We start from the raw sequence: 22,797 nt of genomic DNA, 5'->3' as shown, positions 1-22,797 counted from the left end.
ACCAGTGCTCCGCAACCGGTGTGCCGTCAGACGATGCTAGGTGTGCCGCGGCGCAATAGCCAAATTTTCATACATGGCTGGTAATATATTTGAGCAAAACAATGCAAGGTCAGAATGAAAATACATTGACGTGCTCTGATAAATTAGAAGAAGTCAAAAATAAAATGGAACTTTGGCAGAAGGAGTTAAGACAAGGATCTCTACAAATGTTCCAAAGGAACTACCAGACCACCATTGAAAACAAGCAATTAATTATATATCCGTCTCAAAAACATTTAACTTTGCTGCAAAAGAAATTTCATCAGTACTTTCATACAATAAATGCGACAGGATACGAAACCCTTTTGCAACCAATGCCGAAAATTCTATAGAAGCGCTTTTCCTATAAATTCGAGAGGAATTTGTTGAATTGATAAACGACGGGACGTTAAAACTGAAGTTCGCCGATGTTCCATTGGCTATTTCCTGGATTTCGGTTAATAAAAAAAATCCTCGGATTTCCGACAAGGCTATCGCAGTTCAGCTCCCATTTTTAAGTAAAAAAAGTCGCTATTTTACTACGCTAGTAAGTATTAATATTTTAAAACATGTGATTGTAGGACACAATTTATTATTATTGTATCAATACTCGATGAATAATTATTCCTAACCCGACAACTAACCATAATTATATTAATAGAATATAACCATACAAAAAATCGCTAGACATAAAATCAATACTATTAATTTTACCTCGAACACTATTTGAAAAAAACGCTATTTTAGAGTATCACACTGTCTTTAACCTTAGCGATAGGTAGGGGGTCCGCCAAAGATCTTGGGCTGGGGTCCCCCTTCAGGATGTGAAGTCCATGTTTTGCTGTATAAATTGTTTTACGTGTGGTGTGCCGCGGTATTCTGGGAAGACCTTTGGTGTGCCATGCGTTGGAAAAAGTTGCGGAGCACTATAATAGCACGACGAGCTATAATAGCAGATTGGAATTTCTTGACACGTTGACATTTTAATAAACATGTGTTGGTGTTTTAGGGACAAATAAATTATTACTGAATTAGATTATTAATAATTATAGAATTAATTTTCCATAGCTACCTACTTGCAATAGGTACTATTAGTTGCAGTGGCGCACCCAGAGGGGGGGGGGGGGGGCAAGGGGCCCTGGCACCCCCCAAAATATGAAAATCATCAGAATGATTTTACTTATTGAAATTGAAAGCCAATAAACTATAGCCTGGGCTTAGACAAATAACATGGCAAAAAATGATTTGTAATTCTCCAGCACCTTTTTAGAAAAATTTCTTAGATTTTAATTTCTAACACAAAATTTCGAAACACGTCGGGTTTTTTTAGAAACCCGTTCCCTAATGAACTGTCAAAAAATTCTCGATGTCCACCCAATTCCAGAGTGGTGTAGATCATGGCTGGGGAGGGCTGACAGGGCTCTAGCCTGGGGGCCCGGGCTGTGGGGGGCCCGGCGTGTCGGGTTGACCAGATAAGTGAGATAAACACACATCATAAATTAGCTTTAATAGTAAAAAAGTCGCCTGCGGCGCTATTATACTTCGTGGCCATGAACATTTTATATTATATAATTGTGCAATATATTTTCTGATTATTATGTCGTTAGCTCCATTATTAAAGTAGATGTACTGAAAATCGCCAATAATTCACTGTATAAGTACCCTCAACTACAACACAATTTGAAAAACGTTAATGTAGTGTTTCACACTGCCTTTAATCTAAGCGGTGGATATGGGGCCCGTCAAATAGCCTAGACTGAGGGCCTGTTTCAGAATGTTGGGGAATGTGGGGGCCATGGTGTAGGTACACCGAGTGCAATAGACAAAAGTCCGATAAACGAGATATTAGACTGTGTTGTGTTGAGTAGGTTGTGTATAAGTTAAATGCAATAATACTTTTTTTATCCATTTTCAATTAATATTTTGGAACCTCAATATTAAAAAACCAAAAATCTACGATAAACATTCGGTGGTGGTGTAAATCAAAAGAACATTTTTTTCGGTGGAATTCTCATATAGCTCTCTAGACCAGTGTTCCCCAAACTTTCGACATCTGCGTACCCCTTCTATAATTTTCGTAACACTGAGTACCCCTCGTCAAAGAAAAATGCATATAAGTACTTTAATAACAATCAAAATATATTTATATTTTCCTTTTGTAGTACATAAACAAAATAATAATAAACGAAAAATAAATTCATTCATAATAAAATATAAATAAAAGTTATATTACAAAAAATAACATTCATTATAGTCAATGAGAAGGATGAGATTGTTTATGTTGAAACGACAGATCATCGTAATTTGGTTCCCTGGTTATTAATTTTAATCTGAGATGCGGTTCCACACCCAAAAGGCTGTTCCTTCTTTTTTTTACCTAATGTCTACAACTGCTGAAAAAGCTTTAAAAACTTCACATAGATATGAAGTTGGAAAAGGCAAGATGTATTTCAGGAATTTCTCTGTTAAAACTGGATACACATGTTGCATTTGCAACCTAAATGATGTTCAAGTACACTCCTTATATTTATTTTGCAAGAAACCGTCTGAAGCTAATAATTCCAACAATTGCTCTTCTTCCGCATGCGATGAACCTTCTAGCATTGATGTTGTATTAATGCTTGTTTCACCAGGCGCAGCCATAGCCCGGTGCAGCGCGTACCCCCACCAAACTCTTCCCATACCTACCCCAGGAGGTACGCGTACCGCACTTTGGGAAACACTGCTCTAGACCAAGCGGGTAGCACAGCCAATATTATTTGAGTAATATTTTAGCATACTAGGTGCACATGTCACCTGAACATCTTTGAAAGAAAAATTCTCCGCCGTATATATGGACCGATCAGGGATGGCACCAATTGGAGGAGAAGATATAATGCTGAGCTCTACGGGCTGTACGAAGATTGCAGCGCAGTTCAATCAATTAAGATTGGGAGACTGCGATGGCTAGGTCATGTGCACCGTATGAATGACAATGAACCGGCAAAGAGAGTGATGTCCAGCAATCCAATAGGACGTAGAAGAAGAGGGAGGCCAAAGATTCGCTGGTTAGATGGAGCTGCCAGTGACTGCCGTATTCTGGGGGTACCAAATTGGAAAGCGGCCACACTGGATAGGGACAGGTGGAGGGAGCTGTTGGAGGAGGCCAGGACCCACACCGGGTTGTCGCGCCCCTGATGATGATGAGGTGCACATGTCCAGCATGGTCGCTGTTAGTCACATCCAATCCGCCAGTCGCTGATGACACGCTCAACGGTTACCGCCACTGTGCCTCCAATTTAATAAAAACTAGGAGAAATGTATTGTGAAAATATGTAAAAATAAGTAGGTATATGAAGAAGAAAAAGAGCCTATGGGACTAATTTACATTCTCCTCCTTGGGCCCCCCCAATATTAAATCCTGGGTGCGCCACTGATTAGTTGTAGGAAACGCGTTCCCGCAAAATTTCTGTCAAACTATCGGGAATCTGACATCTGATGGTTTCTGACGATCGAGTTGGATTTGTTTGATTTGAAATAGAGGAACATACCGTGGCAGTGCTGCCAACCGTACTATAATTATGGTATTATTTTGTACTATAATGTAGGTTCGCGCTCTATGTATGATAACTGATAAGTATAAAAAAGGTATAGTACGCCCAAAAGACTATAATTTCGAATTTCGGGAAAGGTTTCTTTTTTTAATTTGGTATTTCCGTGACATAATTAGATTCAGTGCACTATAATTTCATAATAGAAGAAAATTTGGCGAACCGAGAAAAAAAAGTTGTTTGAGAGGTAAAAAAAGTCCTTGAAATGAAACAGATTTTATCAAATTCGCCGGTAAAAAAATTTTGACCAGAAGAGATAAAAAAACATGACTCTAATTCCCTATTATTTTTGTGGCAAACTAAAAATCTATACATTTTCAACCGAAGACAATGCGTAGGTACCTACTATAATTTTTGGGCTCGCGTATTATAATTCGGTGACAAAAAGATGGCAACACTGTACCGTGGTGTTTTTCAGTTTTGTTTGTGTACTTTTTGTGTCTATGGTTGCCGTTCTCCATTTTAGTCAATTCTGGCGTTTTGAAGCAATTATTTTTTGTAATAATATTATTGACGTCTTCAGTGTTCGCACACTGCCTAAATAGCCCCTGTCTTTTCAATTGAATATCGCATATATAAAAAAATATTCATGTATTTTCTACTATGGATCGGACGCCTCCGCAAATACTCAGATCGAATTTGAACGATGAAACAATACAGTCCGTCGCCGACGGTTCTCCGAATACCAATTTTTGTAATGATCCGAAAACATTTGAGCTGAGCGACGATGAGCACCATAAGCGACGACACGGCGTCGAACCAATACCGCTACCTCTGGGCGATCAAGTTTTAAAACACTCCCTGAGACACCAAGCCAAAAGACGTCGAAAAAGAAGTTACAACACTAGGCATTTACCTAGGATTATCGTGAAACCGCTGCCTCCTCAGCCGCCCGATAAAGGGAGCGACAATGTTGTTCAAGAATATGACAAAAGTAATTCGAAAACGCCCACCATGCGTGAAGTTTTAGCGTCCATCCCCGGATTCAGCATGAAACCTAGAAAACGCTACGGCAAGAAACTGTCCACGGCGGCTCAGATAGAGCGGACCAAAGAGGGCTGCATAGATCTCGAGACGCCCGATTCCATATTTGTCAACATCAATCTGAGAGCACTCCTGAACGAGAAGAGCTTCTCCCTCCTGCCGCCCCTCTATCGGTCCAAGCTAGGACAGCTGCTGCCGGGCGTCGACCGCCCGGGGATCGACGGCCGCCCGAGTGCCTCAGGTCTTAGCAACGAATTCTTCGCGAGAGCATGCTTGGAGTGGCAAGAGAGTCTCTCCGAGGGAGAATTCACTCCGGAGAATCAGCAAAAGCTCAAAACCGAGGCGGAAAAAGAAAAAAGTAAACTCGATCCGTGGAAACTGAAACATTTTGAACCTATGTGGGGGGAGAAACGAGATTTTCCTTTCCGGCCCCAAATTATTTCATACGAATCAGATAGACCCTCTCTGAAGACCACAATAAAGTTACGCCCCACCGCTAGCATAACCAGCAGCAGTACAGTGGTCCACCGCAAACATGCTTCCGCCAGATCCGATGACGCGCCCAAGAGACTGCGCACCGTCGGTGCTGTCACCAGGGCCTCGGCCAGGGTCGAAACCGATGTCATCGTGCCCGAACGGGTCGATGCTCAAAGTGCAAAGAACCTGGGGCCGGTGCCTGATCTGCTCCCATTAAAGAACAAAATCAACCGCACGCCAGTGCAGTTCGCTGATGCCCTCCCGTCCACCTCTCATTATGTTGATCCTTCTGTGCCGATGGCATTCGGCAGCGCTCCGACAACTCTCGATCTTTACTCCGTCAAAGCAGAGGAGAGCGCTCAGGCCGTGGACCCGCTGCTCTTGCCGGAGACAGACGCCGCGGATGCCGATTATAAGATTGATTTTAAACAAGATTTGTGTATTCCTGTGGTTCCCATAAGTGAGCCCGTCCCTGTGCGTGCTTCAGACCCTGAAGCCAATTATTTTTTAGGAAAATTAGACGCTTCAAAGGAAACTGTTGAATGTCGTGATTCAGACGGCAAAAGTGAATCCGTCGAAGTTCAACATTTGCCAGTTGATGAAAATGTACTAAGTCAAACCGACGAAGTGCAATCTATGACATTGAATTCTGTCAGTAAAATATCGGATGAAGAGCACAATCTAGATTCAGACGGTTTTGATCTCGACAACAGATTAGATGAAAGATTCAACTGTGCCAATCAAAGGAAGAGATCAATCGAGGAGCAGTCATCTCCAGATAGTAAAAAACATAAATTTGAACTCGATACGGAGTCATCTGCTCTGTCGTCGCAGCAAAACAAATCTCCCTTGGAAGAGTATCACCCGGTCGGCTTCGATTTGGACACATCGAGAATCCAATTGGATCCTCCGAACAAATTACAAGAGATCGAAGCTCCCCCAGTCAATTCGGAGACGGCCGATGACCGCCCTGACGGATACCTCCATTCTGAGTCTTCAAATATTTCCGACGCCGAGTCGCCATCCGAGGAGAATCGCATCGCCAAATCCCAGAGTGAAGATGAGATATATTGCAATCCTCTCCTGGAGTCACCGACTCTGAATGCGCCTGCTGATTACCAATGCCTTAGCCTCACGGACCCGGAAAAGAGCTGTGAATCCCCCACGGCGCCCGGCGCGGGTGTCGATGATATCGTCATAGATGAGTACCAGTCCATCGACTGTTCTATTCACAATGAATCTCAATATGTGCAAGGAAATATCCACAGTTCGGATCTGTTCAGCGGAGTCATGCAGATTCAACCGAATTCGGTCATTTTGCAATCTCACGGGAGCAGCTTGGACGACACAGAATATTCCAACGCCGAAATGGGAGACACGGACCACTCTCACAATTCTAGTGACCGGTTGCACCGATCTCTGGAAGACAAGGACCTGGTTTTGGACTCGGAGGATCGCTTCAATGACGCCGAGTCTTTTGTGCTAGAATCAGGAGCCATTTCTAAAATTTCACACGGTGGGTATGACTACAGTTTTCCAATTTAAAATAAATAATAGGCAACATATTGTCGGGAGTAGATATTGTTAAAATTAATTGTCAGCAACTCGGCTCTCTTTTCTCCCACTGAGGCACAGTGGTCGGAATCTCTGTCTTCATAGCTGTGGGTCAGAGACATGAATCCCTCAGCCGGATCATAATTAGTAAGAATAACATTGCTATTATAGAAGTGAATCTTTGTCACCTGCGGTATACGAAAATCGCCCGTAAAGTGAATCCTACTAATGTGTGACTGAAAAATAAAGTATCGGCAGTATTCGTGGTCGAACTCAAATCCCTTCGATTAGCAGGTATACACGCTGCCAATTATGCTATTCCGGCATTATTGAAATTTTTCATTGTCCTACAGTTATCTTCAATGTGGCAATTAGTATGTATTTTATTTCGAATGTAAGTAGCAATTGCATATGCATACGAATCTATCATTGAAATCGTGCATCAGTGTATTGGATTAACGTCTGGATTTATTATTTTTCTAGACTGCTGCCCCTGGGAGTTGAATACCACCACTGTATGGTTTATTTAATTGTCATAATTTGTTGTAGATTCGCTGGAGCTCAATTCTCACGGAGAAGACATCTCACAAGAATCCCACACGGATGATACTATGGCTATTTTCGCATCAGGTATAATAATTATTTGTATTCATTCATGTTTTACACATTGTTTAATCGGAATGTTAGTATGTGTTTATGATGCAAATGTTTGATTTCCAGATGGCCCCAAGTCAAACGCAGGCAGCGTACTGGGAGTGGAGCTGCACTCCATAGACGGGGCGGCGCAGGCGGCCTCGCTGGCCATGGCGCTCGTCACCAATCCCCACACTGCTAATGTTCAAGTTTGTCAACATTTACCTTACTTGTTGTTTTACTTTTACATTTGAACAAAATATTTACAGGTGAAAGGCTCTTAAACGCTTCGGGATTTTTTGTTGTGTTGGAAAACATGTTTTTCTCCTTTTTGTGTATAGTTTCTACAGTCTCATTTCATTTTAGTATATTAATAATACAAAGTTTAAAATTTTTATTTCCAACAATTTACGTCTGAAATGCGTATTATTCGAAATTAAATTAGAATTTTAAATTGAATTTATAGTCGAACTTGGTTCTTACGAGGAAGATGGGACTGACTGAATTTGCTCGATATAAGCGTTACTCGTTATATCAGAGAATAGGTATTTTTAAATGAGCGGTCACATAACACAAAAAGTTGTATTTCAAACAAAAATAATATATAAACTGCAAAAGGAGTTGTTTATTGTAATGAACGCTGGTAGGTACCTACTTACTTCACAAACTTTGGATTTTTTTTCAACCATATGCGTGGATACTTTTTCAATCTTGTCAGTGAAAACACCAATTAGGTAGGTTAACACTTAACTAGTGTCATAAATGTAATCCGAATCCGGCGGCACCTTGTCCGTCAGATTTTATTGCTTAGGGTTGAAATGTTTTTAAACGATCCACAGATTAGCAGTTTTAAGAAAATTTTTGACGATATTTTAGCTCGGTATATCCGATAAGGAGCTCGTTATGAAAGTGAATAAATGTATGGAGAAAATCAAAAACTAAAATGTTGACGAATGTTTCCTCATTACATCCGAGATCTCGCTATATCCGTGATCGTAATAACCGAGCTCGACTGTATTTTAACACTTTCATTCAATTATGTATGTATGCCTATAAATGCATGGCAATCATCAAAATTTTAAGATGCAGTTGCATAAGCGTGTTAATTCTTTTTATAGACACTTCTGCAGTGTACAAGTTTACACAATGCAATTGGTAGGTGATCTTTTACTTTGGTCAGGATCGGCACGGTATTTTTAGCCATTTTATGGAAATATGGAAATTTACCATGGCTAGTATTTATCCACGTGTCTGGAAAAGAGATAAAACATAGTTTCACTGTTGTCACCATAGATGTTATAAATATAGAGATAGGCAACGAAGCGGGTTACTCATGCAACTGAATGAAGCATGTTGACGACAGCCGACAACCGAGAAAAAGCGACGCGATAAAAAAATGCAGGGCATCACTGAGGATTTACATTGGCCCTTTGACCGTAGTACCTTACGTAGTTACTACGTACTCATATAATATAATAATGTTCAGCGAAGGAAGGTTTAAAATAACAACAGAGTTAGGATTTTAGTATAATTATATTTGAAAGTTGGGAATTTATGAAAAGATAGGTAGGTTATTTAGGTACTTACTCTATATGTCTTTCAAAACTAATATACAAGTAATAAAGTAATTATAATAATAGCAATAAAGTAATTAAAGTAAATAAAATTATAAAAGGATTATATATGTCATATTATATTAATCAAAAATAAATTTTACATAAAGATATAGAAAACACATTATTAAATTCTTGCAAATGTCTCAAGCCCATATTCCATTGGCAGATTGCGTCTGGCCCGATCGTCTGCCACGACTGTCAAACTCTATTCTCTATGGTTTTCAAGGATCGGGTCGAAAGTGGAAAATTTTCTATTATCCGTCGTGCGATCCTTTCATTATCAAGTGAAGATTGCCGAAAGCGTACGAAAATAGCCGAATATGCGCCTGAGTCATGCAAACGGTCGTTCATTTCATTCTACTGGTCGATTTCAACTGAACAACTACAAGATGGCGAAAACTTAAAAAATATATATGGAGTATCACCGAGGACACAGTCCTCGTCGAATAAATACACGCCAAAGATATAGTGTGGAACGTAAAAAAACCCGCCATATTCAATGGCGATCACGCTGTTCTTCAGTTAGCCAACTTTTGACCCAGTGTTTTCGTTTACGGCGAGTCCTGACCGCCTGAGCCAGTTGAAATATAGCCATACTCGCTACAATAAATTAGTCTTTGGATTATTCGATTTCGATATTCGAATTACTCAATTGGTTTGGAGATTCAAGCTCGCCCAGTTATTCATGATGTAAATTAACAATAAGTATACAAACTTTCTATAAATGTCAAACGGCCGCATAAATTTTAACAGATCTGATGCTTGCTAGGTTTGACAGCTAGCTCAGTTTTGTTGACGTAAAATTGCGCGGGAATGCGTTCAGTGTAGCCACCAATCTAAGAAATATCTAGTTTTCACTCAACCTATATTTTTAATAATAGCAACACTAGTATTATTTTAACCAATCAAATCAAGGACCAACGAGATTGAATCGTTGCGTGTAATTGCAAATAGCTAGCGACGACGGTTGGCGTCGATCGTTGGATCGGGTTGGGTCTGTGCGTCTGCCAATGGAATATGGCCTTCATGACTGTAATTAATTCCGCCTCAATTAAGTTTAACTTACATATTTGTAATTAGATCGGGTTTAATTAAGTTATACTACAATATAATATATATACTTACAATATATTATATAATATATAAACAACTTTCCAAAATTTCTGTTATGATAAATATTAACCCATAGCTTACGGGCCGCACAAAATTGTGTTTTTGCTAATTACTTTTCAAATGCAAATTAACATGTTAATTACAAAATTAATTAAAAGGGCCCGTAAGCATTGTGTTAAGAGAATTAATAAGAAATTTTTGAATTAATAACATCAACTAATCATTTAAAAATAAGAAACAAAAATCACATTATCTCCTATCACAAAACGTTTACCTACGGATTGCAATACCGAATGAAAATATCAATACCGGTTTTTCGGTGTTTCTTATTGAATACCGGTATTCATTGAAACATAAAAAAGTACTTATCAGTAAAAATATAACTATCAAAATCTTTTTAAAACATTATTTTATAGTAAAAACCTACTTACCTACATTTATTATGTTGACATTTAAAATATGTATTGATCATAAATATTGTAGAATATGTGATTTATACAAATAATTTGAATAAATTGATAATTTTAACTAAAATTATCAAAAAGGCTAGTTCAGTAAGATGTGCAAATAAGTGGGTTTGCAGGAAATGCCTCTTCAAATCAACGTGTGTACAGTCATCAATAATTTTATTATAGAATAATAAAATTGAACATTTGTCACGGATATTTTATATATACGAAATAATATTTGCGATAATTTTATAAATAGGTACCTATATCTGATGGATTTTTTTTTACTATTTCTACTTTATTGGGTTCAGTCAATATATTTGCATTTTAGCAGCACATAACTTATACACTAAATTTAATAGGCAATACAGTACAAAGTAATGTAGAAATAACATTCAATCCATTTACAAAAACTAATATTGTAAACAAAATAAATAAATATATATCACGTTATTCACAATCTTAAAAAATCTTGTGTACTGGTATTCCACGAAGAATTAACAGTGAATAATATCAAAGTATCAACGCATACAATGATATAACAATGCTCAAATATACGATACAATCAAAATGCATTTCTTATATTCAATATTAATAATCAATGCGTTCACTTAAATGCGGTCTTGAGCAATACAAACACGACTGCTGTGTAATGCTATGTAAACAGAGTAATTAGGAACGAATTTAAGCACGCGTTATGCAGCCGAGATTATTTTAGATTATTATTTTAACATGTATAAAATTAATTAAATATACTCACTTGTGATACGTCACGGCTCCTAAGCGTTTATTCTTTTCATTGCTGTCGTTTTTACAATTTAACACACTACACACAACCATTTTTACTGAATATTACCTAGCTCAGGTGAACCTTCCACGTTGATTTACCAATGCAAACAGAACGTAAATGTGACGCACGTTGAAGTGCTACCATAACTTGATTACCAGCCTGCCTCACCATACTTTCATATAAGTTGCCGTCCCTAGGTTGTCACTTTTCTCGCAGTACTCATTTTCTTACTTTGATTCATAGTTATGTGTCTGAACTTTTTCAAGATGTGTTATAATATTTTTTTCAACGACTATTGAATCGGTTGGCAGAAGTACATATAATTGTTTTTGCAGATCATACCCATGAGGGAAGAGCTGGAAGTGAGGCTGCAGGAGAGTGCAGGGGGAGATGCGGCATTCCCGCAGCGGACCGCCTCCCGAGTCAAGCTGGAGCTGGAGGTCACGCTCACGCCAGTCGAGGACATGACCGGGGGGGAGGGGAGTGGGGCGAGTGTGGTGCCGCCCACCACCATCGTGTGCGTCTCCTCCGCGCCTTCCTCCGCTCCCGCGCTCTCCCAACGGGGGAATTCTTCTCGACCGCGTTCTGACGCGCCCACAGTGGTGGCTTCTTCCAGCGCCCTGCCGTATCTCTCCGTAACCGGGAGCGCCCCTCTCCGCGCTCTGCCTTTGCCTGCCAAACCGAAAGCCAAACTTTTGTCAAAAGATGCCGCGGCTCCCGCTTCCAGGTCAGTTGAATATTTAGTTTATTTTTATTTTATAAAAATATAATATAGGATACCTACGCTTTACCTAATTTCACACAAGTTTTACCCATTTAATTAACACATTGATCGCCAACTAGTTTTACATAAACAAGTTAAAAAATGTTAATTTGTTTCTAAGGCATTATTTGATGGGTTATTATCACTTCCCTCCATTTTCGAAAGTGAAGAGCAAGCTGTCACTTTTATTTTGTTGTCTGGTTTTTCGTCTGGATTTTAGGACTTGGAGGTGAACAAATAACACACCGGAATTGTTTTGGAAATGGCAAGGTATATTTAAGTTAATATTTTATAATAGTTACATTTTTAATAATTTATTTTACGGAGGACGAAATGTACGCGTTTGCGAGTTGGCTGTTTGCAGTGTTCTGCCCGCCATTTTGTGTTTCGCTTTCAACCAGAAGCATTGTCAAAAAGGCGACGTTGCAAATATTTTTCAATCGTCATAAGCTATGGCATTGCCGGCTCTATTATTTTTATTATTTATTTTCGTAATCAGCGCTTTACTATTTGTTGGATTTGATACCGACTCGGGCCTCTCCAGATACACAGAGACATCCCCAAATGGGGACCATAGGGGGGTGTAACATTATGAAACAATATAATGTTTTTTTTTCATTTTGATTTTTTTATGTAAATATTGGTCCGCCGCCGCGCCAACAGGTTAATTTATTATATTACGCCAGGCCGGCCATTTCACGGTCACCTGTCCATATGTCTTGACGAGAGCATGGTGCCATTTCGAGGTCGAATTATATTCAGATAGTATAATAAACAAAAAAGGCACAAATTTAATACTGAATAAAAGTTTTCAAATTGTGTAGTATACCTGGATACACATATAAACTGGAAATATACATATATATTATAATCATTTTTGTAATTCTAATTTATATAACTTACGTTTTTATAATCTCTTCAATTTTCATTTTTATATCAATAAAAACACATTTACGTAAAAGGAAAACTTTTTTTTTCACTACTTACATTTTTAGTTACTTTGAAGGAATATTCTCAGGCTAAGCTGCAGTAACATACAGAAGAGCCATGCCGGCCACCTCATATAGAATAATACACAGCGCGTGTGCCCGCCGGCGCTTAAAATCAACGCAATCAGTCTTCCTTGCCTGTCACCAGTGACCCCCACGGCTCTCTTGGACTAACCCAGTGCCGGCCACCGGTGACCCCCATGGCGATCAAAGTGTTAAAGTGATTTTGATGTTGCGCATCAGGCAATTGGGGCCAGGCATCGGTTGGTCCATCGGTACGGCCTAATACCGATGGGTCGACCGATGCCTGCAGCTATTGAGGTTTTATGTAATCGGTGGCTTTGGACAATAGCTCCAATTTAGGGGTACTATGTTGTCCATGCTTGCTTGTCATTAGTTTTGTGTTGTAATAAATTTCATTTTGTTCTATAAATACTACTAGGACCGGGGAACACAGAATTAATGGGAATAAGTTTACTCTACCGGGTGTGGCATCACAGGATTTGGATCTCGAGTGTGGAAAAATATGGCATAAACTTATTCACGTGTTATAGAATAATATGTTATTTTCAATGATAACATCTGTATCATAATAATGTATGTATGAGATTCCCAAATTCTTTATAAGCTATTTAACCGATTTTCCATCATATAGCGTATAGCACTGTTTGTGATGTAAGCAATCTGACGTCACACGCCAAAATGGCTGCTTCATCTGTCACTTTGCCATATCGTCGCTATAGTACTTGTTTTCCGAATATCCATTTTTGTCAAAATCGACTTTTTAATGCAGTTATATTTCTTTTCTCTAACTACACCGAAATCATTTATAAAAATTGTATATTTTCATGTAGAAACAGAGATATTTTTTTAAAAACTCCGAATACGCCATGTTTCGCAACGATTGCTTTGTGCTTATTTTCCGAATGTCAAATAAAATAGCTCGGTCTCACTCTCGCATATCGCTTTCATATAGCGCTGTCTACTTCTAATGGCGCTCACTTCATATGTGACTGATGTCTGTTTTTCGTCTTTCAAAGCGCGCGATTTTGACTACTATTGTGTTATTTTAAGTTTCTATCGTTTAAATAGTGAATTTATCAAATTTAAAGTTATCAATCTTGTCTGGTACATCACCAGTTCGCTCTGAACTTACAGCAGAGTTATGGAAGTAAGTATTTTAACCTAAATTACTGTATTTTGTACTGAGAAACAGAGATAATATCCCAACGGTCATACGAATTGTACAGTGTGACTCGGTAACTACTGTCTTAAAAAATAATTATTATTAATGTCTATAATCAAAACTTTTTCTGTTTTTAATTTACTTTTTATCTATTCATGCTAAAATGTACGCGAATATTTAATCTCATTTATTAATAAGATGTGTGTTAATATCTACCTATTTTTTTTTTGGTGGATTTCCATTGAATATTACATTTGATTGTATTTTCATTAAGTATAATTATAATACTATTGGCTATCCAATAGATATTTTAGTAAATGTACGATCTATTAAGATTAATTCTGGTTTCGTGAGTGCATATATTTTTATATAATAATATTATACTCAGGATAGAATATTCGCAATCAATGGTTATTAAATAACACATGCCCCTATTTTTTTTCCATGCCAATAAAACATAATACCTAATATGCAATATATGGTTTGTAATAAGTTTAATTGTATCAAGTTCGATTAAAATCCATAATGAAGCATTATTTGTGACCAATAAAAATATCATTGCCACCGTTTTAATATAGAAATTAGGAAAATTTTACTACCTACATTATTATTACGTAAATCTGTGGATACAGATTTTTTATAACTATAATTAGGTATATAATTTTATGTTGATTCCCAATTTTGTAAACAGAAAATGGTGAATGGCATATTTTATAATTACCTATGAAATTAGGTAAAAACGATCATTGATACAACTTGATCACCTATTTACAAAAAATCATGTACCTATCAGTAAATTTATTAAAAATTACGTAAATAAATATTAAGTTTTTAAGTTTGTACTTTTTGACCACACTGTATACCGTGGTCCATGCAACGATACGCTACGGTCTTACATTCCGAATGTCCTTGTTTTGTTCCGAATATCCAATTTTCGGAGCCAGCGCTGAGAATGATCCGTATATCCACATTGCTTACTTGTAAATAAAACGTATTTTCTCTTAGTTTAATGAATTATACTAATATATTATTCATCAAATCTCTTCTTGGATAATGTGGCAATCATAAAAAGGAGACAGAGTGCTTGATATATAAACTGATATTTAAATATAAGACAGGGAACTTTGTTTTTCGTTTCCTGAACAATCGACATTTGGTCTATTCGGAAAACAAGTACTATAGCGACGATATGTCAAAGATGGATTTACGTAAGATTAGGTACGATAAAATATCTCCGCTAAACGACCGCAAAAATTGGTACCTACTGCTGAATCTGGCATTAAAATATGCAATTGGAAGCATTCTGCATTCTTCAAAATATTATGGTACCTACCTACCTAGTTAATTATTGTAAGATAACTCTAATAAACAAGGCACAACTCTCAAATACACTGGATACATCATTAGTGTCATAAGGTGATTGGTATAAATCAGAGGGGGGCAAACTTTTTGGATGGAGGGCCAAATTCAAAAATTCAAAATGAGCTGCGGGCCGCAAGTCAAATACCATTTTTAGATATACACTATTTATTATCACGAAAACTAAACATTACAAAAATATTAATGAGAAGAATGAAACTGTTGTACATTTTTTTTAAATACAGTTATAGTGTTAATTTTGTAGTTGATATTCTCAAAACTACTTCTAAATGGGTATCGGAGATATTTGATCGTAAAGAATTTTTATTGAGGTTCATGATCGAAAATGTTTGTTCACATATATAGATTGATCCAAAAGTAATGAACATTTTTCTTTCATAATCTTTAAGTTGGTCGAATTTGTCTGAATTAAGGGCATTGTAAAATTTGGAGATTTCTTCACGACGATGCAATTCTCTTAAATCAGTGTCACACAGCAGATCAATAATCTCAAGTTGTAGCTCTGTCGGTACACTATCAATATCTATTGAAAATGGATCGCGTACTATTGCTAAACTTGTCTCAATTTTTCGGAAGTCACCAAATCTTTGTGAAAAATCGTCATTCAGAGCTTTAATAATTTTACCGTATTCTTCAAATTTATATTCAGCAACTTCAACGTTGGAAAGTGGTCCACGTTGTTATTTGATATTTGTCGAAGGAATAACTTGAGTTTTAATTGTAATCCATTCAAACTTTTTACCATACCATGGGCATATATTTTTTTTCCTTGCAACGCGGAGTTAAAAGTATTTAAATGTATCACGATGTTCAACGTAGAAAATAGAGGTTATATAGTGTGATACGATACGCAAGGAAGACGTACCTACTGAGATAATACATTTACGAAACAACAAATTCTTCAAATTTTAATCTATTGTCAATATTTTTTAAAAAAATATATAAAAAAGTTATTCGTAATCAGAAGTACAATTAATGATGGCGGGCCGCAAAAAAATACCCGGCGGGCCACATGCGGCCCGCGGGTCGCAGTTTGCCCCCCCCTGGTATAAATGATAATATTATACAGAGATCATTACATATTATTATCTAAATACATTTGCATGTCTGTCATTTATTCTTATTCTGTTTTGACATCCCATAATTGAAGTGAAGTTAGTCATAATAATATATATGTATTCAGTATTGCCACCAAATAGAAATATTTACTGGCAATAAATACTTTATCCTTTCGTACAGTAGAATTTAAAAAATAAATGTGATAAAATAACTGATAAATTATTTAAAGTTCATAATAATTATTCATTTATAATTATTAAATTTTTATGGTACCGTTCACACACTTTCAGACACATTTACAATTTCAAAATTTTGAATTATTAATCGGGGAATGAAATTTTATAAGATTGCCATTATACGGATACACTGACACATGATGACGTCACATTAAACAACGAATTACATTTTTACTCATGCATACAAACATGCAGTATATAGCCTATAAGGTTTTTGGGAATCTCATGCATACGACCCTAAGTTTGCCATGTAAACAAAAATTCAATATTAGAGGTTAGCAATTCTTATGGTTTAAAAATGAACCTCAAGAAAGTAAAATTATTATTAGTATCAAAAATAGCGACATCAAACACCGACACAAATTTTGTTAACAGGGAACCAATTGAACGGGTGATCCACTATAAATATTTAGGATCATGGAATCAGCCTCAGGAAAGCAAATTAGAATTGAGATCGCAAGGAGTGCCTTGAAGACCTTAACCTAGGTCTGAGACTGTGTATGGTCCGTTGTTGTGTTCTCTCAATTCTACTCTATGGTATGGAAGTATGGACGCTAAACCGAGAGATGTCAAGGGAGAGTTGAAGCTTTTCAGATGTCGCTGTATAGATGCATCCTCAAAACTACTTGGCCTGACCAGGTGACAAATGTTAAAGTTCTCAATTGCATGGGAAAGGACCGTGAAGTTCTGCGTAGTATCGAAACTACAGTACCTAGGTCACATTATGAGGACAAAAGTACAGCATTACCCAACTTGTCATCCAAGGAAAGATCAACGGTAAGCGTAGCAGACGACGATGCCACATTTTGTGGCTTCAGAACATCTGTAATTGGTACGAGTGCATCTCTGCTGAATTGTTCCGAGTATCAGATAATAAGGCAGAGATCACCCTGTTGGTGGCCGACCTGTGCTAGCGGATGGCACGTTAAGAAGATGAATATTAGAGGACAGTTGGCGGGCTTTGTGTTATTTGGGTTGGGTCATAAAATAATAAAAACAGCCTTACTACAAAACCTTGGTCCAGAGCAACTGGCTTTAATATGGTTATCCTATTAATCCCTTCTATGACTAGGACCATTTATTGTAAAGAACTAGGTATCATAATATTACTATTTGAAATAATCGAATGAATGTGTATTGATGATTATTAGTGTTATTCCACATAAAAAAGAAGGAAAACCATTTTTTTTTTACTAAAGGAGCCGGGGGTCAAGTGGCAAGCCTCCTCCGGGTGCGGTCAACCTGGAGAGGAGCTATCAGATCTGCCAAGCTGTCATCCAGAACAGTCCCAACAGAGACCAGCTGCGGAGCCAACTGAAGCCTCCCCCTTCCATGCTGACGGGTAGGGGGCAGGGACCGGGGCAAGGGCCCGCACGTATGCAGCCGCGCCGCTTCACTCCGCCCCCCGTCAACTGTTCCCCGTCACTGGCGCCCGCTCCGCTGCCTCTGCCGCTTCCCCTGCAGAAACAGCACCAGAACACTCCAGCTCCCGCGCCGCTCATGCTGCGCCATGTATTCAACCAAGGAATACCCGTCAATATGGCCGTTCTTCCGCATCCTGAGGTGACCGGGTTTTTGTTAATTATTTAAACTCAGATTAAATTATTTTTGTGCTCGTAACATATTATTAAATAGAAATACTTAGACAAAGCTGTTTTATGTCGGAGATACTCTAAATTACATTTTTATAAGCGCCCGTAGTGGAGTCAAAGTAAGATGTCTGTCTGCTTCAATCTGTCAGTAGAGGGGAAAACCTTCTTTGGATCGTGGAGCCATTAAAAAAATGTTTATAAATGAGGCATCCAGTTCCAAAATCCGCCTTATTGCATTTTGCTCTTTTTGAGAAAACCGCGAAAAACGATTTTGACTGTTTTTTATCACTGAAATAGGTTATTTAAAGACTTCATTGTATAAAACAATATAGAACCTACTTAATTAAAAACAAAATTCATATGTACTCCAACTACTTTTTACTGCCGGTAGGTGTATGTATGGCGGTACCTTGCATGCAGCAAATTTTATTGCAAAAATAAAAAATTAAAATCAATTTACGTTTCAAGCAGTAAAAACGAATTCTGTTTCAATTCCGAGTATGTGACGATATTCCCAATATATGTCGTTGTGTGTTCAACATATTTGTATGTTTAAAATAATTGATTTACGTTAAACGTTTACGTAAAATCCCGTTTAAAGTGGGACGTCCAAAGACGTCATTTTTGTATGAGCGGCGTTTCACGGAAAAGTTTGTGTCTTAAGACGTCATTGGCAGCCATCCGGTCAAGCAGTAAATGAATTTAAAAAATCAAAAGACGGATTTTGGAACAGTATTGGTCAATAGCGACTTTTATCATATAGTCAACTCGGGTATTACGATCACGGATATAGCGAGATCTCGGATGTAATGAAGAAACATTCGTTGACATTTTAGTTTTATGATTTTCTCCATACAAATATTCACTGTTATAACGAGCAACTTATCGGATATACCGAGCTAAAATATCATCAAAAATTTTCTTAAAACTGTTAATGTGTCAATCGTTTAAAAACATTTCGACCCAACAAAAGCAATAAAATCCGACCGGACAGGATGCCGCCTGCTTATAATATTTTCAAAGTTTTACAAAGCTGCAAATTATTAATAATAATTATTATGTGAGTATGTGCCGCCAAAGAAAGAATTCCAATAGATAATAAAATATTGTATTATTCCATTATGAATGCGAGCGAGTGAATAAGAGCCGACAAAGGACAACGATTATAATAACACTTCTTCAGCCCCTTGTGCCTATGCCAATCAATAAAAAATACTATAGGCGAAGAGGTGTTGCGCGTGACGCGGTGTGTGATTTCTGGCGAGAATATGTCGCTTAACGCACTTTGGCCACGAGTGCCCCGATTTTCTTGTTTTGATGGGCTTTGTCGCTAATGATTAGGCACTTCAAAAATGCTTCACAAGCACTCATAAAGCAGCACACAAGCAAAGTGTTTGATCCTGATGTAGAGAAAAATACATATTTTTTTTTCATTTTCAGAGTGTCGAGAATCGGCCGGGTGGTATGGGCCAGTACATTTTAGTTCAGAGGACTCCCGGAATGGCTCCCAGAGCGTCCAGCGCTCCCCCTGCCAATAATCCTAACGTCAACCTGGTAATACACTCCTCTTTCATCCCTATCACTTTATTTCTATTCTTATCAGTGATCTGGCAGTGAGTAATTTATCTTCGGTTTTGATTGATTTTCTGAAAGTTTGTACATATTGCAGAGCAGAAAGTAATTGAATACAAATTTAATCTGAAAAGACAGCTGATCGTATTTGGTTTAATTGTTTCTATAAAATAATGCAATGTAAAGTGAATTGTCTATTTCAGATCCAGATGTGCATGGGGAACGGTAGAATTCAAGGACGCCCTGCCAGCGCTACAGAATCGCAAAATCTCGATGAGGTTCCCGTTCAGTCGCAGTCGCACAGTCCCAGTCCGGGCACGCAGGCCGTGTCCCGGAGAGCCACATGCTATGCGGATGTGTCCCACTTCTTGGGCCCTCTGGAAGGAGAGGGACGGTGCCCGGATGCCAGCGTGTATCCCGACAGCCACAAGGAAGCTTTGCCGCTGCCCGGTGACTCGGCGTGCTCTTGCAACCTCCGAGCCATGATCGTCTGCAAGAAGTGCGGGGTGTTCTGTCACGACGATTGCATCGGTCCCTCTAAACTCTGTGTCACCTGTCTCATCAGATAAATGGTCGACCGTCCGAGTGCCGGAAGCCGCGGGTGTGCGGCCCGTCTGTTTGGCATCGACCGTGACACCGTCGTGAATTTTTGGGCCAAGAACGCGTTTTGCCGCGCCCTCGAAACCGTCGGTCGTGTTTTAAAAAATTTCGCTAGTTGCCTTGCCCTGGATATTCCTCTCGTATGTCTGAATAATTTATTTTCTCACTCCGAAGCATTTTCGGCACTATTTTATTGTAATTTTGTTATTTCGGGTAAAATGAATGATTCAATATTTAATGCAATAATTATATTATGTCAGAATCGATTATTCTCGTAGTAATGTTTAGAATGTTCTTTTTGATTTTTTTGGCACACCTTGTCAGTTTTATGAATCGGGTGGATTCGAGTAGGTATTTTAATTTTTGTCATACTTTTAATTATCGTCCGTATTTAGCATTACATAAAGCGTAGATAGATATAAAAGACTCATTCTTTATTTTAAACATATATTCTGCGCTGCATTGCCATAGTCACAAATTAAGTCAGTCGTGTAATTTTTTCCCCAATTAGTTTGATTACTTTCTTGGCTACATATTCAACCGAGTGACTGGAATTAATATGATATAATAATGTATTTTGTAATGTATAATGCGCAGACAGTATCCACGTGTAATAAAATTATTGTTTCAATACATCAATCGATTGACGCTACATAATAATATATCGCAATTATATAAATACAAATACAATCAAATCCACCTAAGTGTACTTAGCTGCTCGACACTTGGTTTTTAATCTTGCATCTCCCTGTTTAGTATCATTATTTCATGATTCATTATATAGTGGCCAATATGTCACCACTACCACCTGAGGAATTCCTCTCACTCTATATAATATGGTGCTCTGATGTGTTGGCCGCTATATATATAGTAATCACACTGTAGTCTTTGTAAAATTGTTTACATTATGAGCAAACATTTAAGGACTTCGATTCAAATAACTACTATGGAAAGAATTCTTTTTGATAAACGGAATCGGTTAACTATAATCGTCTTATCCGGGGATTTTCAAATTACTTCGAATAATATTAGCTGGGTTATAAATAAACAACTATAATTGTTCAAAATGTATATCTATAAAATGTATGTATGTACCTATATTAAATTTAAGTCTTATGGTGTAGTTGAAACTATATGAGTTTAAAACATTCCAGAAGATGTTAATTTGATACAGCCAAAAGTAAATAATTAATCACTGCTTTATCGAAGTATAGATTGTGACCAAAATTCTTGTGTTAAGTACCGATATGTACCACAATCAAAAATGGTTCTTTCACATCACATGACTGCATTGCTTGTCTAATTGGGAAGTGTATTAAAATTTCCTGGTTTGTATATTATTAATTATCCGATCACGATAAGGATATTTTTTTTATGTATTAAAATAATGATATTGATGCATAATAATAATATAATGATGGCTGACATTGTAATTTTAAACACCGGTATCCGCACGTTGTGTATCGCTATGTATAAAAGGGGCTAACGTTGCAGCACCGCATGTCAAAATGTGATACAAACAGATAGCAAGGTCGATCAGCTAGGGATTGACGGGGTGTGCTATTTCCTTGTTGCACGCTGTTAGAGAACAACTCACTTTTGCAGTCAAATAAACAGTAAATGGTAATCAGGTTTGATAACTTCTTGATCATATCCCGTACGATCTGTTGTAGATACTGAGTGATGACACGTAAAACCCTACACTGTTGCATCATATCATGTCACTGGATAATACGATAACTGATTACACAAGTGTACACCGGTCCTGAGTTGTTGTATATGAAAAGGGGCCGATGTCATTCCCCGACATCATTACGATTCATTATAAATGGCCCTTGGAATAATATTCAAAGACAGGTTCAATCTATTCCCTCTAGCACCGAATGTATTGTGTGTTCTATGAATATCTATGGGATGAACGAAAATCTTTTCATTTTATTTACTATAAAATTACATAATATTCACACATTTTTCTCTAGTAATTGACCAGCTGCAGTATCTAAAAAAAAATCAGAAACAAAATATAAATCACAGTCCACTTTTTGTGACAACAGCACCGCTTCCTGACCGTTTTATTGTTTAAAGTGTCATTATGTATCGTCTTTTATCAATTTAACTGTAAAATCTTACCAATAGTTTTGTGATAGCTAACGAAATGAATAGTAGCAATTTTTAATTACCAAAATAAACGCATTG

General features: G+C 37.6%; 1 protein-coding gene across 1 annotated transcript; it reads left to right on the top strand.

Moving 5' to 3' along the window:
• The first annotated feature begins 4,010 nt into the window (after positions 1-4,010).
• On the top strand, positions 4,011-22,602 carry Asx (transcriptional regulator additional sex combs). Its single transcript, XM_085955578.1, has 7 exons — positions 4,011-6,585; positions 7,173-7,253; positions 7,344-7,465; positions 11,560-11,951; positions 18,037-18,400; positions 19,870-19,983; positions 20,205-22,602. The coding sequence occupies exons 1-7, from the start codon at positions 4,212-4,214 to the stop codon at positions 20,568-20,570; spliced, it is 3,813 nt and encodes a 1,270-aa protein (XP_085811704.1). The 5' UTR covers positions 4,011-4,211; the 3' UTR covers positions 20,571-22,602.
• The last annotated feature ends 195 nt before the right edge of the window (positions 22,603-22,797 follow it).

Source organism: Rhyacophila brunnea, unplaced genomic scaffold (genome assembly GCF_057557595.1).
Source record: "Rhyacophila brunnea isolate RB1 unplaced genomic scaffold, BYU_Rbru_1.0 scaffold_5, whole genome shotgun sequence".
In the NCBI taxonomy this organism is placed as follows: Eukaryota; Metazoa; Arthropoda; class Insecta; order Trichoptera; family Rhyacophilidae; genus Rhyacophila; species Rhyacophila brunnea.
The sequence above is the reverse complement of the archived record's forward strand: the minus strand, read 5'-3'. Positions and strand labels throughout refer to the sequence as shown.

Bases quoted from the DNA above. Each gene is read 5' to 3' on its own strand.
- Asx (XM_085955578.1), top strand. From the start codon at position 4,212: ATGGATCGGACGCCTCCGCAAATACTCAGATCGAATTTGAACGATGAA. The intron at 7,466-11,559 runs GTTTGTCAACAT...TTGTTTTTGCAG, and splicing joins CCCACACTGCTAATGTTCAA to ATCATACCCATGAGGGAAGA. The intron at 11,952-18,036 runs GTCAGTTGAATA...TTTTTACTAAAG, and splicing joins GCCGCGGCTCCCGCTTCCAG to GAGCCGGGGGTCAAGTGGCA.